The following is a 17553-nucleotide window of genomic DNA, read 5'->3' as shown; positions in this document are numbered from 1 at the left end:
TTTGGCCTGCTTGGATTCACGGTAATTTAGTGTACCTAGGGACAATGCTATTTGATACCACTTCCTGTTTTGTCAAGGGGTGAAAGGTTGTGTTTCATCACTTCCCGGGATGTCACTTTGGGGTGGGGTCAATGTCATCAGAGGTCAATGGTTGGGCCACTTTTTTGAGGAGAGGAGTGGGCCACTTTTTTTTGGGTAACTGAGCCTATTTCTTGTCCCAGTCCGACCTTGGCAGCCTCACGCATCCTCGTCTGTTCCCACGAGAATACGCAGCACAGTACATCACAGTAGGCTGTGCTTGAGGCGAGAATTTAGTTTGTTCACATATGACTTTTTGGCACTGGGTGTTGCATGTAGCAGTTGTTAGCCTATTCGCTGGCTCCTTCCTTTTTTCAAAAATTACATTGAGAATTTGAAAAGAACTGCTCTCTTTTTAGTTCCATTGGCATGCACAAGAGGTTTCTGCAGCGCGTGCAGGATCCTTGTACTCTCTTTGAAGGTGTTCGTCGGTATTTGCCACTTTTTAAATGTTTACTGCACAATGAATGAGGGAAACACATACATGTGATGCTTATTCTTGGGTGTTCAGGCTGCTTGGGCACTGTGTGTCATTTAAGTGGACTATGAGCATTTTATGAAAAAGATTTGTCTGTTCACTATCGGCGTAAAATGCATCTAGTTGCAGCATAGTAAGACAGGAGATATTAATTCCATTTTTTGTATTATATTTTTCAGAAATCCCCAAGCTCCCCATTTGTGTCAGCCTTCAGTAGACCCCTTTATTTTAAAATCCCTGAAGAAAGTCCAACTGTAGGGACAGAAATATGTAGGGCACCGCCGGCTCACCTGGATTTAATTAGTATACAAATTCAGGGGAGGGGTATGTTTTCTTTTACTGTTTTGTATCGGGTTTTTTTCTCTAAATGGTGCAGCTTTTTCAAATCTTGTTGAATTGTTTTTCACTCTTTTTTTGTTGGTATTGATCATTTGTCATGTTAGTTATTTGTATATACACACACTTTTGTGTTTCTGAGTTTGTGGGTGTGTACTTTAAGCTGTAGAATAATTGAAGGAGAGTTTGTGTGCCCATCTGGTTTGGTAATAGCACCAATCAGAACTGGGGGCAGGGATTTATTTATTGTTTTTATATAACGCCCTAAGCGCGGACCCGGGATTCTAACTTTTGTTGCGCTGACCCTGTGCTAGCCTCTGTTGACTATGTTTCTTTGCTTAGTTTAGGAAGTCCCTGGCGTTATTGCTAGTTTACATATCTGCTCCCCCCATCCCACCACCACCCTCCAGTAGTGTTGCATATACCATTTAAATGTGCCTGGTACTTTATGACTTGATGTTTGAACCCTAATATTAATGTCCGTTATCCTGGGTCGGCAAATAGTACATCACATGGCATAGTATCCTGTCCCTGTCTTTGCTTGTTCTTTGCAGAATTGCGCCTCTTTGCAGTGATGATCCTGCAAGCTTTCTGGAGCGAGCAGATACTTGATTTGGTCCTTACAAATGACCCTACACAATCTGCATCTTCATCTCACAAATACAACCGCCAAATGGCACATGCAGAATAATGTTGGAGTTCCTCTCCAGATGGACTGTCACTAGGGAGACCCCGTAAGTGATGGCACCCACTGTGGCGACAGACTCTACCGGCTGGTGACAAGCTGCCAGTCTCCGTTAACAGACACTCGAGAAGCTAGGGCCTTTAAAACGGGCACGGAACTGTTACCAGCTGATAAAATCACGCCATCACGGTCATCACTATTACCACCCGAGCCTATCACGCTTAAGCGTGGTTTTCTTTCTTGGACAGAGTAGAACGCAGGATTAAATCACCAGAGGAAGCCGGCCTTTTCATCTTTGAGATGGCCTAAGGCAGGGCTGCAGTGTGCAAATACGCCGTGTATCATCTCGTTCTGCGCTACCTTACATCTGCACTCCTTTCCATTTCTTCCTGCAGACGTCACTGATGTCAGGAGCATCAAGATTGCAGCATATACTACTCCCATAGCAGGAGAAAGCATGCGAGGGAACCACAAATGCGGGCCACGTGACTGAGCAGCTAGCGAGGTTGGATTGTGCGACACTCGCAAGAAGATCGCTTCATCGCGAGCACCGATGCGGATCCACGAACACATTCAGCAAGACTGAGTTTGCCTTGTCCTCCCTGTCTATATCCCGTGCCTGCAACCCTCTGCATCCTCTCTCCTTATGCCCTTCAAAGTGTACCCCTAGTAATCTAGCTTTCCAATCGTTTCCATCTTACTTTACCCGATCACTGTAGTGTTGCTTTAAAGCTAGGTCCACGCTGTATAAAACCTGGCACATTGATAGTGTCAAAGTTGCCTGTATCTCACTCATTAGGAGAGGCTGGGGAGTTCTGATGCTCGGGAGGGACTGGGAGGTGTGGGAGGGAGGGACCTGCACTTGATTGCCCCCCCCCTGGAGAAAATACATAGAAGGTCCCCCAGAGCTTTTTTCAGCCAAGCCTCATGAAATCGGGGAAGCATTTCTCAGTATGTGATTGAGTGACTGTATCATACCCCAGTGGAAGAAACCCAGAGAGAATTAGTCACAGGTCAACGATCAAATATATTGGGTCCAAGCAAATGATTTACTTAGCCGCAAACTCCAGTCGCAGCTCCGTGCCCAAAGCTTAAGGTGAGGAACAGCACACATCAAGTGCACAAACCCTCGGTAGGGAGCATGATCTGTAGTCACAAGGGATTCACTCTTAGAAGTGAGGCGGCAAAGCACTCGGCATGAGCATTGGGGTTCAGAGCAAGGATGGTAGAAGCTTGTAAACAAACTCACCCGTGCATACTTGTGAATGGAGGATAGCACAGGGGCAACGTGCTGGTCTAGGTTCGAATCTCGGATCTGCACTTAGAAACCGAACTCGGATATTAAGCATAAATACTTACCCATGCATACTATGGCTTAGATGCAGGATCCGAGTGCTGCCATGGCAGCATTGTCTGATCCCAACATGCTGGTAAGATAGCTCAGCGGGTTGAGCGCTCGCTGCTGCGATCTGAGCGTGATCTGTAGGTCGCAGGTTTGAATCCCGGAGAGGCCAACTCAGCCTTTCATCCTTCCGAGGTCGACGAATGAGTACCAATTTCGGTTGGGTGATATTGTATGTAAATATATGTGCTCTGTAAAGCGCTTTGGATTAAGGCGCTAAATAAACACATCATTGTCATTAACATGGCAAGAGGCACTGTCAGTTGACAGACACATGGGGAGGAGGTGAAAACCATTAAGCAATGGCCAATCAGGCATCACAATGGCCCAGCAACCAGATCGCAATTGGCCCTAGAGCACATCTAGAGGAAGAGTACCAAACTTGAAGTTGGTGTCCGGATGGTGTCCCAGCGTGAGAGCTGCATTACAGGGAGAGGTAAAGAATGAGAACTGCTGGAAAGATAGACCCTGCGGTGCCCAAGTAACTACACACCCCGAATTGACTGTGCCATCTTGGGCATAAGATGGAAGAATCGGGTTAAAGGGGAAAGGCTAGTTTGGAGAGCCTGCAAAGAGCCTGGGCCCAGTGTCTGCCACACATTGAGGACAAGAAATGGGAGAGAAGCAGCTGGAGGCTCTAGGCCACCTACTGGTGGCAGATGCAAGAATACTAGCCCAAACTAAAGACCTTTGTGGGGGATTGTGAAGCCCCAGAGTGTAGGAGTGGGGGGGGGTAAATCCTACCTGTAATATCCAGGTACGGCATAGAATTCCTACCCATAAGTACCTTCTGTAGAGAAGGTGAGGATTTCCTACACTAGGAGTTTCGAGGTGAGAGTCCTCCAGGTGAGCAATGAATACCTGGACAGTCTGCGCAAGGCAAGGAAGCGTGCCGGTGCATGACAAACACTGCACTATCCTGGGAGCACACGCCCCAGGTCCCTTTGATGTTTAGAGATTGAGTACAGGACGTTTGGCCCCTTGAAGTCGGCCCTTCCCTGAGTTTAATGTATCCCCCTCCGTCCACAGCATTCCTGGAGTCTCCTTCTTGGAGTTGTTCCCCTCTGCCTTCCCTCAAATAGACGTTCCTCCAGTCCTTGTGTATAAAGAACTGAATGTGTTGAAACAGCTCTACATGCACATCATATCTAGATACATTTGTTTTCTCTTGTATCCACCCATGACAATACGGTACGACGTCCTTTCATCGCGGGATGTTTTTTTGCAGGATTTTTTTTACCGCAAATGTTTTTTGAAAAAAAAAACACATTTTTTAGGAGGGGTTAGTAAATTATTGTTACAAAGCAGCTTCTGTAGACTTCTTAGGCTTATTAGTGAATTCTTTATTATAAGTTACATAAGCTGACAACTAGGAGAACTAGGAAAGACCACCGGGTCCCATCACCCAGGCTCATCTGACATCAGGTGGAACACTCATGCAGCATTCACACATCAACATTCCAACATGACATCACCGGGTCTCACATTCAGAAGCAAGTACTTCACAACACATCTCCTTCCTTTCCAATGACATCCACCAACGAGCACCTCACAACACATCTCCTTCCTTTCCAACATACTCCGATAAACACATCACAACACATCCCTTTCTCACCACAACCATAATTGACACAGAGAACACAATACAAAGCATTCACACCTCAAAACATCCACACCGTGCATCTTTTTAACGAGAGATGCAACTCAAAATATAACTTTAGGGACGCTATGCCAACGCTCCTTTTGAGGGACGGTATCCCTACCACTTACTTGGGAAGCTATCCCCATACTGATACTTAGTATCCCTATCTCACTCAGGAAACAACTATCCCTATATGGATCAGGGATGCTATCCCTAAACTGGTGCGGGGCGCTATCCCTACTTCACTCTGGGTGGGAAACTCTATCCCTAAACTGGTGCGGGATGCTATCCCTACTTCACTCAGGGACGCTATCCCTATACAGATGAGGGACGCTATCCCTATACAGATGAGGGACGCTATCCCTATACAGATGAGGGACGCTGTCCCTATACAGATGAGGGACGCTGTCCCTATACAAATGAGGGACGCTATCCCTATACAAATGGGGAACTCTATCCCTAAACCAATGAGGGACGCTATCCCTACTTACACACTGGATGGGGCTTCTTACTGGGTACGCTATCCCCTGTATCCCAAATGGGATGCTATCCCATCTATATACTCGGGACGCTATCCCTGTACCTCAATAATGTTGGACGCTATCCCTAAACGTACACACTAACTTCACACTGATGGGACGCTATCCCTTCTCTTACTCGGGACGCTATCCCTTTGTCTCAGTTGGGACGCTATCCCTACACTTGCCTACTGACTTCACATTGATGGAACGCTATCCCACACATTCCAACATTAGCCACGTTTTTTAACATCGGCTACTCACTTCACACATATAACATTTGACATATTCATTATAAATCTACTCAGATATATATGTGTGTGCCTAAAAGTCCACGCCGCCTTAATGCAGCCTACTTTATCTCTATGCAGATACTTTAAAAATTCTAAAAGTCCATGTTGTCTCAGACAACGTAATCCTGCAATTCCTGAAGAGATTAATTCTATCTCACTCATAACCTCTTTGTTGCACACCAGGCATACCCATCACATACGGTCTACATATTTAAGTCACACTAATTATTCAATAATGTCCATTTGTGACTGAAAATCCTCCCAAGGTTTACTCTACTTTTACTAATGTTTACGCTTTCGCACTCCCATTTATGATCTCATATGCACATACTTCTCGCACTATCGTAGTCTCACTGATAACATTTTAGTAACCTACATAACAACCATAGATTTCATAAAATCAAAGGATACATGTACATTATGGCGCTTCGTGTGAAGGATACAGGCCCATCTTGATACTTCATGTGGCAGCTTTTCTTCATGCCCGTCACTCTCTTCGTTCGGCCTGAGCCATAAATCACACGCTTCCCTCGTCTTCATTCGCTTGCCGCTACTTCTGATAGCCGCTATGTACCTCCTTCTGCGGAACGCTTCGCCCGGCTTTACAAGTGCTCCTCACACTGCTACTCCTTTCAGCCGTATGCTCACTTCTCGTTGGTCTCCCGCTGCGTACTGCTGTAAAACCTCTGATCGCTTATTGTTAGTCACCCGCTGCATACTGCTGTAAAGCCTCCTGTTTACTTTGTGATGTGAGTCTGCTTTACTCTTATGGGGCCTTGCTTTCAGCTTTTGGGGCTTAACATCACTCCCCCTTTACTTTTGCTTATGGTTGTCAGTCTATGCCCCTCTTCCTTATGCAGTTGGTTCCCCCTCCTTCTTCCCTGGGTGATGGGACTTACTTCTGGGTTTCTGGGGAGGCAGTGGTTCCTTCTCTTCTTTCGCTGCCCCCCCTCAGCAGTTTCTTCTTCTTCCACGCGTAGGTTCTTAGTTCTTCGTCACCACTGTTACAAAGCAGCTTCTGTGGACTTCTTAGGCTTATTAGTGAATTCTTTATTATAAGTTACATAAACTGACAACTAGGAGAACTAGGAGAGACCACCGGGTCCCATCACACAGGCTCAACTGACATCAGCTAGAACACTCATGCAGCATTCACACATCAACATTCCAACATGACATCACAGGGTCTCACATTCACAAGCAAGTACTTCACAACACATCTCCTTCCTTTCCAGTGACGCACATCCATTTGACATCCACCAACGAGCACTTCACAACAATTATATATATATGGGGTGTGGGTGTTTGGGAATAAATACCAATTAAAGAAAATTGGGGTTTTGGGGGGAACCCCCCAAAAAGAATTAAAAAAAAATGTAATGGGTTTTTTCGTAAAACAAATCGCGGTAACAAACCCAGCGAAAAAACATCCTGCAATGAAATGACATGGAACCGACAATACATACATACATACATACACATGATCAAAGCCCAGGAGACTTACATTCGCTCCCTCTGGACGCTAAGGATGTTTGCTTGTTTGCTAGAAAAGGCCACTGTACTTCGCTCTTGTATCTGTTCAGCGTACTTAAACCTTCTCTGGCATCCTTGTTGTTGATGGAAGTGAGCTGTTTTAAGAAGGCCAAAGCTATGCCTCAGTTGGCTTGCGCCATTTTAAAAATGCAGAATTTCAGTTTCACCGCAGATGCGAACTATTCATGTAATTCATGTGGTTACAAAGCGCCTTAAGACCTTCCTCTTGTCTAAGCTTCTTCTAGATTCATCTTGTTGTTGGTATCTTTTTCTGGGGGACATATTTTTTTTTTTGGGGTGTGGTGGTGCCTAGAGCCCTCCCGTTATTAGGGAAAAAAGGCACTGGGAAACCTACCAAAACGTCAATTAGCACGTAGTAATTTATTTTGATGAAACCACGTAGAGCGTATGGACTTTACGCTTGGTGTTCTTAGGAACAACTTCAAAGCGGAATCCAGTCCAGCTCCCCTTTCGTTCTCGGTACCATCAACTTTAATAAATTCTGAGTGGAAACCGTCCGATCCCTAGAAGTGTGTTTTTCGTAAAAGGGTGTGTGTCACACTTTCAGTGTAAAATGTGCGTGGTCACCTGGCTCTTGGCGGATCTGCAATGGAAGGAGGGTTGGGGTATGTAAGTGGGATTGAGAGGGAGAACAGCAAGAGAGCTTTGATCTGCAGTTGGCAGCTTCGGTTCAGAGAAACCGGTCAGAGCGTAGGTGCGCTTTCGGTCAGTAGCTGCCATGTGGTGTTGAGGTGTGATTTTGTATGGTATGGTTTTGTGCTGTGGAATGTGTGTGGTTTGTGGTGCAGCAGAGGTATGGTTGTGTTTTGGCTCAGAGTTTGAGGGTATACAGAATGGTGAGTTTTTAGCATGGTTAGTTAGGAGCCACACATCACCCCCTCAATCCATCTAGGTGTGGTACATTTCCTATCCCCAAAATTCCATCCAATCCCAAAACAAATTATGTTTTTAAAGTGAGATTTGCAATCTATCTATAAATTCTGCTGATGGGTCAGAATATGGAAACTGGCTAAAAGGCTTCCTGCTCGGAAGATATGTTTGGCAATTAGCGTAAACATTCAATTACCATCCCCTAGTGGTATTCAACATTGTTTACAGTGAGCCCCCCCTTCAGTAAAAATATGTTTTCCAACCGTGTTCTCCCAAGCTATATCTGCTCATATTTTCTGTTAAAAGCTGTTACGTAATCCCTGTTTCAAGAGCCTTAGCCCTCCCTCGGACATCCTTCGGGCCACCTCTAGGGGGCAGCCCCACAGTTGGAAGGCTGAGCAGACTGCCTTGCTAGTGCATGGTAGCAGCAGACAGCAATGTCAACGCTAAAGAATGCTGCGCTCCCTGCCGGAGAACCTTGCCTCGCCAGCCAGTCTGCGAATTTATAGTACTTTCAATGACTTCAATTAGCGTTCTCCTGGAGCCACAGTTTCTTAATTTATCTGGTTGATAATCACCAGTGGTGGAAATGGAAAAAATGTGGTGGGGGATCCCACAACACAAGGGCCGGGTTGGGGGAGGAGTTAGGGGCGGTGCCCAAGGGGGCCTGGTCTAGAGGGTGCGGGGCTCATAGTGGACATCCAGCAATGCTGGAATACTTAAAAAATAAAAATAAAAAAAAAACACCTGTGACGGTAGCATTGCCTTTTACCGCCGGCTTTGCCACTGGTGTGTAAGCACAATGCTCGCTACATGTACAACTGAAAGGAATCAGTTGTACATGTAGCGAGCATTGTGCATTACACACCAGTGCCAAAGCCGCGGTAAAAGGCAATGCTGCAGTGGCAGGCGCTTTTTTTCTTTTTTTCGTATTCCAGCGCGGTTCATGGGCTTGGGTGGCTGACTCTGGCCGGATCCCGAGATCCGGATCCATATCTGGTGCCGGATCTCAGATCCGCTGGGAGCCGGCCCAATGACCAGCACTGATAATCACCCAAAAACGATGTACATTTTGGGTCTACAGCGTTATTTAGAAAGCTTGTGGTGTTCAAGATTGCAATTTGCATTTGGTGCCTTTTACGGTATCGCGTCAAAGAAATGAATGGCAAAACAACAAGGCCGAACAGTTATTTTTCCTCATTATTTTAACGTAGATCTGCCTTTTACACACGCTTCTTGCCTGGTACGTGCATAATTTGTGACTATCTGGTTAAGTATTCAAGCCTCAAAATATGCACTTGCAAATAGGCGAGTGAATGCATATTGACCCTTGGAGAGCAGGAAATGTTGATCTGTGAGCATGTTGAGAACTGAGAGGGTGGAAGGATACTTAGGACTGTCTAGTATCTAGGGCCGGGAGGATAGCTCAGGGACAAGGCAACGCAGCGCAACACAGACTCGAATCCCTGTCCGCACTTAGAGACTGGTCTCGGTCTCCGGTATTAAGCACGTTATAAAAGATGAATGAATTAGTATCTTTCGGCATGATTTTCCTTATGCCTGAACACAGGGACGTCATTTAGTGGTTGCCAGGGGTCGCAACTGCAACCTCTGTGGTCTCCCTTGTTACTGCTAAAAAAAAACAAACGTATCTTTTTTAAAATGTTATTTTATTAATGCAAGCTCCTGGGCTGTTGTCAGTGCCATGTGGCTCTTTGCTTCTGGAATGGCTGCCTTTCTTGTTTAGGCCTCTTAAAAAAAAAAAAAATTAAAAAAAGAACAACAGGGTTTCCACAAGTCTAACACTTTCAGCAGTGACCGTAAGTATGAAAGAATAGGAATACCAAACAATTTGTCTTTCTGGAATTTTATACTAAAATTGCTAGACTCATTAAAGGTTTATTTCAGGCACACTTCAGGGGGTGAGTCACTGATTTAGTCTGTTCTTAAACACCTTAACTCAGCCTTTCATCCTTCTGAGGTTGATAAATCAGTACCAACACAGGTTAGGAGATATTGTATGTATATTTTTTCTATATAAATCGCTTATTCTTAAGTGGTATATAATAACACATCATTATCTTTTGACCATGGACGTCTGCTTGCATTCACAGTAATTTGGTAATATGGACATATACACACTGATCTTAACGATACATATGGCAATCCATTCTTGTATGAAATGTATATCACATTATAGTGATGTCGTAACCATTTTTTTTGTAGTGTACTTAGGAACAATGCTATGTGATGCTACTTCCTGTGTTGTCAAGGAGTGAAAGGTCGTGTTCCCTCGCTTCCCGCGATATCACTTCGGGGTGGGGTCTAATGACGCCACTTCCTGTGATGTCATCAGCGGTCATGGGTCATGCTATGTCACTTCCGCTACCCCTGGCATTTTGGTGAAATGACGTCCCTGCCTGAACATGTAGACCACTTCCATGACCAAATAGACAAATAAAATTCAGTATAGGGCCTGATGCTATGGATCTCCTAGCCGCAAATATGAACTTATTAGGGCTAATCAGCCCCAGACGCCAATGAAAGAAATGAACACATGCCATCCTTACTAGTTTACCCAGATGCTGCAGTGCTACCTGGCCCATGGACACCGGCAGGCGGTCTGGTGCCTGCAGGTATAGAAATGGTGACAAAGAATCAGAGCCCATGGAGGAGATTTAGAGATTGTAGTGTGCATATCAACCGGCCATGAGATATCGTGACTAGTGTATAACCGTACAGATGTCTGGCATGTTTTGCTTTGTGTGGTTTTATCATCTGTGGACCCGAAATGAAATCATTCAAGTAAAAAGAATTAAAATGTACATCTAACATTTTACACCATCCTCCATCTGCAGGATGATGCGCGGCAGCTGTTTGCACTGGCGTGCACCGCCGAGGAACAGGGTATCATGCCAGAGGACCTTGCCAATGTGATCAGGAGACTTTGGGCAGACAGTGGAGTCCAGGTTTGCTTCAACCGCTCCCGGGAGTATCAGCTCAACGACTCTGCTGCATAGTGAGTACTGACCTCTTTTCTTCTTTTCTTCTGTAAGTTTCCATGTTATGTTCAGAGTTCGAGGCTGGTGGATCATGTCACGGGCACCTTGGTAGGGTTGCTTGTCTGTTTATCACCCAAACCACTCGTCCGGGTGAATGGCGGTAGGAAATGGAGGTAAACTCAAAAGGTTGTAGGTCTTTGACACTGCAGTTTCATTGAAAAAGTTTTATGTTGAATATCACAGACTCTATAACAAGATTGCTGGATCAATATCCTCCTCCCTCTCCTAACAGCCGCTCCAGTGAAATCACTCCGAGCGATTCAAGCCAGTCCAGATGTTCATAGTGTGACACCTCCACTGCTGTTTCGAGTAGTAGGTAGGAGCACAACGTTGTTGGTCTGGTAGATATCAGTGTGAGAATACAAATGTCCACAATGCACTCGGGCACAATCTTGAGAACTTGGGCTTGGGCCATGTACACATCACAAGATGATTACTGAGCTGTCATCGGGGCACATGATTGCCTGTCACTTTCACGCCCAGGCTCAGTTGGTGTGGGGCACTAAACCTCTCCTTTTAAATATTCTTTTCCAGGAAGTGAATGTCTTCCAGTGTGTATATTTCGATGCTTCTAGACCTAGTACCTACACATTGTATGACATCAGATAATCTTAAACAATGTTTCCTCTTTACTGTAAGAATATATCTCTTATTTTTGTTTATAGATGTAATTAGGTGTATGGGCCGCCATGCATCTGTTGCATCAAGAGTGTTCCCATGTTGTCCCACTGGCATGACCTCAGACCCGGGAAGATAGCTCAGGGGCAACATGCCCACCTTGGAAGCAAGACGACATGGAGCACCACATGTTCTATGCTTAGAAACCTCTGGGTATTTAGCGCGTTATAAATAACTTATCATATTATTTGGAGAGACTTATATCATTTGGAGGGACCGTGCTGCCGTGCAGCATTTAGGTTTTGGCATGAGATTCCCTCTGTATCCTTGTCCATAGTGGGTCAGTTTCTGCTCATGGTTCCTTTTTTATTTATTTATTTTATTGATTGGGTATTTCTAATGCCCTATACACAATGTGTTTGTTTTGCACGATACAAAGATTTGCCACAAGAGTCTGTGTGTGTAAGCTGCTCCTGCAGCGCTTAACACCAACCAGAGAGTGTTTCTAAGTGCTGTAAGGAAGGAAAGGAGAGTCGCAGGAAGAGTTAAGGTACGAGAAAAGAAAATGAGCAGTGCCACTGACAGCCAGTATTAAGCATGTTATGGTTGGTTTATTGGTAAGTAATTTCACTTTGAATATTCTTTAAAGCACTCTAGGGGGAGAAGACGCAGGTAGGTTAGATAGCATAGTGGTGAGCGATCAGGAGAGCGTGATTTTGCAGATGTTGTCACCATCCATTAACCTAATTATGTTCCAGGAACCTCTTTAATATCTTGCCAGGTGCCCTATGCTCCCATCAGCAGTGCCTCTTCGCTGTTAGTGTGGTTACCCAGGCCCTACACATCATAGCTCTGGTCAAATCAAGGACATCTAAATATTGGATGCCTAAACCAAATAAATGTTTCAATGAAGCTCGTGGGCGCTGAAAGAGCTGTGGGAAGTTGCTGACAGCTCTGAGGGAAAACTCGCTTCAGACCACACTCCATGTAGGATACCCAGCGGGAGTAATGAAAAGGCGAACCAAGGTGGAGGCTAAATAAGGCCCCAAACCGATTGAAGGAGGGTTTCGGCATCCACTCTCCCTTCCAAAATTCCAAAAAAGGCTGCCCCCTCATACATTAGCTCCTATTCCCCTTACAAACCCACTTTCTTGTGGTGTGTCCCAGTACCTGCTGATTTGGTCATTAAAACCCTTGCGACAAAATGACTACTTTTCTGCCGGAGTACAGGGAAGAGTAGCGGCTAAACTGCTTACTCAGCCCCACCTTACTACTAAGCCAGCAGTGATCCCAATCATAAATTCCATTCCACCAGACCTACCAGGACCCCCTATTCTGACAGACTGCTCCTACCTAAAGTGAGAAGATGCAGAGCAAGAGGATCTAGCTTTCTCTGGAACGACCTCCCCACCTCCCCCCCCCCCACATCCTCCTTCCCTACGGGTGGGCAAATCCTACTGGGCCTTTCACAAAACCCTCAAAACGGCTCTTCTCCTAATCCCTCCTCTATTTCCACTTAGTCAACCACCCCCTCCACCTTGTCAACTACCCCTTGGCTCCCCACCTTGGTTTACACAAAATTACTAGTGTGCATGTAACACTTTCACTGTGCAACCTACTGTATCCCTGCCCATTTTTCGTGTCGTTCCACGTCTACCTTATTGTCCCCATTTCTGTACCTGACCGGTATGTGCAACAGCGCCAAACAAACAAAAATCGCTAAGGCTGTTATGTCAACGCCCCACTTTAAAATGTTCAAACCAGTTCCATGAAACTTTTTAATTTCTCATAAAAACACCTGTTTTTTGTTTTGTACCCATCTATACCTTTTTTTAAAAAATAATAATAATTTATACAAATTAGTTGGCCAACAACAAAACCTTTATATAGTATTTTGTACAATGATAACAGCACATATCTTATTTCAGACACAAGATCCTGACCCTGGTATTTTCCAGTGTGTTATTTGAATTCATTTTTTTCTTTTGTTGTATAAAACCTGCCCTAACTTAAGCAGTGCTGTGGTACCTGTATATAAAGGTCAACACGGTGTCTTTCGGCTGTCTCTTCACCCACTGCGATGTCACAAGTATGCAGCCTTCAACAGGACGAAATATAATTTCTAGCGTACACAGCCAAATGTGTATTGTGTCTTGTCAAGTAGTAGTCCAGCAAAATCACCATTGGGGACAAGCCTCATATTTGAAGTAATTTCCACTTAAAGGATGTAGTCCGCGCCAGCTCCCTTATAAAAGTGTTAATAGCCAGCATTCAGGAGCATTGAATAGCAGAGCCGTTCTGGGTGCAGAAGGGCAGGTCCCCGTCCATGTATTAATTGGCGAGCACAGGAGCAGATCCTGCAGTGTGTTGCTACAGCACAGGTTGCGCCTCAATGCCTCTGGGTTGTATGTGCGCTTTACAAATGAAATAAATAAATAAAGAGGAAACAGGCACAGCCTGAAAGGTAATCCTCCTTTGCCGTATGCGGTATTGCAGGCTGATGGCAGACCATACCTTCTGGAAGGTTGTGAGCTGATAACTGTAGCAACCAAAACAACTTAAGTACAATGCTTCCAATAGAAGACTGTCTAGTCAAGGTTCTATACAAAATATAGACTTTTAATCAAACAATAAAAATGCAGACGACTACTCAGAAAGCACACGAAGAACCCACCAATATAAAAAAGAAAAAAACAGAGAATATAGATTTCTGTGAAAGGGCACTCTAGGTAGGTGAGCAGGGGTGTTCAGGCAATCAGCTGCCAACAATCTCATTGTTCAAGGTATGTCCTTGACGAAAAAGCTACAGAAGGTGGGACTTAAAAGTGAATTGGTAGACAGGTTCTCTTCACGGTACCTTTACACTGGTCTTAGAATGTGTTGAGTTGGGCTTCTTGGCATTTTAGCTGCAGTCAAGCCAGTGTCGAGATGTTTGAGTCTATGCAATCCCACTGGTGGTCGGCATAGTCTGCTTGATGGTGCAGGCTCATGATGGGTCAAGTTGGCGCTCGAGACAATGTCTTCCAATAGTTTGGGGCGATAGTGTGGTCTGCGGTGTGACAATTGTTCTGCTGGGTTAAGGCAGCATTTGATATTGGTGAGTCAATGGCTTTCAGCAGATGAGTCTGTGATTGAGTCAGCTGCTTCCACAGGGTGCCAAAAGCAGCACTGCAGGTCCTCTGGTAACCCGAAAGGCACTGAGCTTGGTCAATCTGACTCGAAAATGTCACAGAGACAGGATTCCAGATGCTTTTGGGTTTCAGGACAAGGTGAGTTGTTTTCGTCTGCAATCCTACTTCAGGGAGATTGCCGGCACGTACAGGGATCCTGCAGTGCAACCAACAGAGACCTTAGTCCATAGCATTTCACCCCCACATTTCCTTGGGGATAGTTAGGGAACATAGCTCTCCCCTTCTCTTGATGCCTTCTGTCTTCAACGCCCCGGCAGAGGACTTTGGGATATACTGTATCCCCAACATAGGTCCAGGTGAATTCTTCTTGTTCTTCTGATTATCTGGAGATGACTCAAAGGAGAGGATGTCTTCGCCTTATAAGGGCAAATGTTGGTGGATTGGTCCAAAGCAAGCCTTCTGTAAGGGTTGTAATCCAGGCTGTTGTAACATGTTCCCTTTTGTCTTCCGACATCACACTTGGGTGCCTTGCCTGCACGAAATGGAGGGACATTAAGAGTCTGAGAACCGTAATAGAAATCGATATGGGGGACCCTTCTTTCAGCCCAACTCTCCTTTCTGGCTACTCTAACTCCTCCCCCTTCCCATGTCTTCTTATTTTAATGGGACTCCAATTGTCAGCACGTTGGTGTGAGAGTGGCTTTGGTTATGTCAGTGCTGCATTTGAGGCACCATTCCAGAAGAACTGAACTGATAGGGGAGGTTCCTGTGACCTTGGGGGGGAAGTGGTTGGCCTTCCTCTGAGGGGTAAGCTGGATTTTAAAGGCAGAATCTTGGCCAGGGTTCCACGTGGCAGTTGTGGAGACAGTCAGACCAGACACCAATCACACCAGTCATTCATAGCTTGGCCCTGCTCACAGAGCTGACACTAGTGTGATATCAAATTGCTATGGCTGTATAATGGTGTTCTCTTTGTACAGAAACAGGAATAGCTTATAGTTAGTGATGTGTGTGCCACCAGACTAGGGCATACAATTGTTAAGCTTGGGAACAGGTGCAGAAGATTGAAAAAGCCACCTCTACCTTCAGGAACATTGTGTTCCAACACATTTCTGGAATGCAAATGTGACATTTGAACCTGCCCTGTACCACTGCAGGTCTGCAGCCGAGGTTTCTGTGGGCTCTCAGCAAAGGCATATGTTTGCATTATAATTTTAAAACAGAAGAGGTGATGGCAGGAAGATTTAGAATTAATCTTAACCTCTGGCATTGCTCTGGGCAACCATCTAGAAATGTTCGGCCTGGTTGGGCCTCATCATGGAGCATTTATGAAAGGTGGCTCAGATTGGCAGACCTCCCTTTCAGAAACTGAATTGCCAGCATCCTTTTATTCTGCTAAAAATCCAAAAAGCCAGGGCTATCACAGCCTCATAGATAGCAATCTGTCACAACCCTTCATATGTTTTTTCCACTAGAATAAGAAAGCCCTTGGATGTCTGGATCAGTATGGCACAGAGTTATGCACTCATGCTCTCACTTCTGGCTGCTGGGTGGGGGGCAAGAATGTGTTTTCATGGTTATGGTGCAAGGAAAAGGGTATAAAGTGGGTCTCCCTCTTTAAGGTAGATCATGTCAGTATAGGGAAACTTTTATACAAATCAGGTGAAGAGGCTACCCAAACAACTACCGCTCTATCACACTGCTTGACAGCATCGGGAAGCTATTTGGTTCCTTTCTCTTGGACAGCTTCAAAGTCTGGGTTTTCCCGTCTGAAGGTTTGGACCCATTCCAAACAGGTTTTACAAAAAACCTTGGCACAACGGCCAACATATTCAGTCTTAGCATCTTTAAGGCCAAAGTCCTGGAAGGCGCACCCCATCTGTTCCTGGCCTTTATCGACCTTTCTTAAGCTTTTGACAAAGTCAAGAGACAAACTGTGGAAGAAACTCCTTAATTGGAATTGCACACACTCTCTGCTGGAACCGATAAAAGAACTGTACTCGCAGCCATCTATGAGAGTCTGACTCAACGGTACAGAACTACTTTCTACAAACATTCCAACCAGCCGCAGAGTCGAGCAAGGATGCCCACTGGCCCCGGCATTGCATAATGCTTACACAGGAGATTATCAACAGTCAGAAAAAGACGTAAAAGCCTTTCCACCTACTCTGGGCACCAAAAGGTCAGCAGGCTGCTCTATGTGGACGATATTATTCTATTTGACCAAACCAAGATCAGGCTACAGAGAAAACTGGATAACCTGCACAAATACCTAAAAAAACAACGACCTAGAAAGCAACACAGTCAAGACCAAAGTGATGCGTCTGGACAAACCATCAAAACGAAAAAAGCACGGTGCGTGGTTTCTAGCGAATTAAGTAGTCGAAACCTTCACATACTTGGGAATCACCTTCAGTAACAAAACTAGAGAACTGCCGATGCAAGAAACCTTGGTCCTTAAAAACAAAACCTTGACCAACCAAATTATCTTGATGGACAAAAAATGTGGTCGTTTGTCGCTCAAAGCGGCAATCACCTTCTATAGGGCGAAGATGCTTCCAGCACTCACTCACGGAGCAGAAGCCATGCCTATGATCCCTGAAACCATCTGGATCAAACTTGAAGGTTTTCTCTGGAGGAAACTGCTACATCTTCCATCCTCTACCCTGATGGCTCTGATCAGAAGAGAGCTCAGCCTCATCTCTCTTAAAGGAACAGTGACTCAACAGTCTGATGCTGTATAGGAAAACAAGATCTTCCAAAGAAAAAATCTACGTACTTATTCATGAGGAAATGAAGAAAGACACCAATAAAATGCACCAAGCGTGGATCGATAAAAACCAGGTGATCCTAGAAGAGATAGGAAGCACCGAAGACGAACTTTTG

The 17553-nt window shown here is 45.1% G+C and overlaps 1 protein-coding gene across 1 annotated transcript in view; it reads left to right on the top strand.

Moving 5' to 3' along the window:
• Positions 1 to 17553, top strand: part of GNAI2 (G protein subunit alpha i2) — a 711653-nt gene that overhangs the window by 514166 nt on the left and 179934 nt on the right. The window contains exon 4 of the mRNA XM_069644134.1: positions 10715 to 10875. Within this exon, the coding sequence (XP_069500235.1) occupies positions 10715 to 10875 (161 nt within the window). The remainder of the gene's footprint in view (positions 1 to 10714; positions 10876 to 17553) is intronic.

The sequence above is a fragment of the Ambystoma mexicanum genome, chromosome 2p, assembly GCF_040938575.1.
Source record: "Ambystoma mexicanum isolate Mex_15411 chromosome 2p, UKY_AmexF1_1, whole genome shotgun sequence".
NCBI classification, from domain to species: domain Eukaryota; kingdom Metazoa; phylum Chordata; class Amphibia; order Caudata; family Ambystomatidae; genus Ambystoma; species Ambystoma mexicanum.
This window is presented reverse-complemented; position numbering and strand designations above follow the sequence as displayed.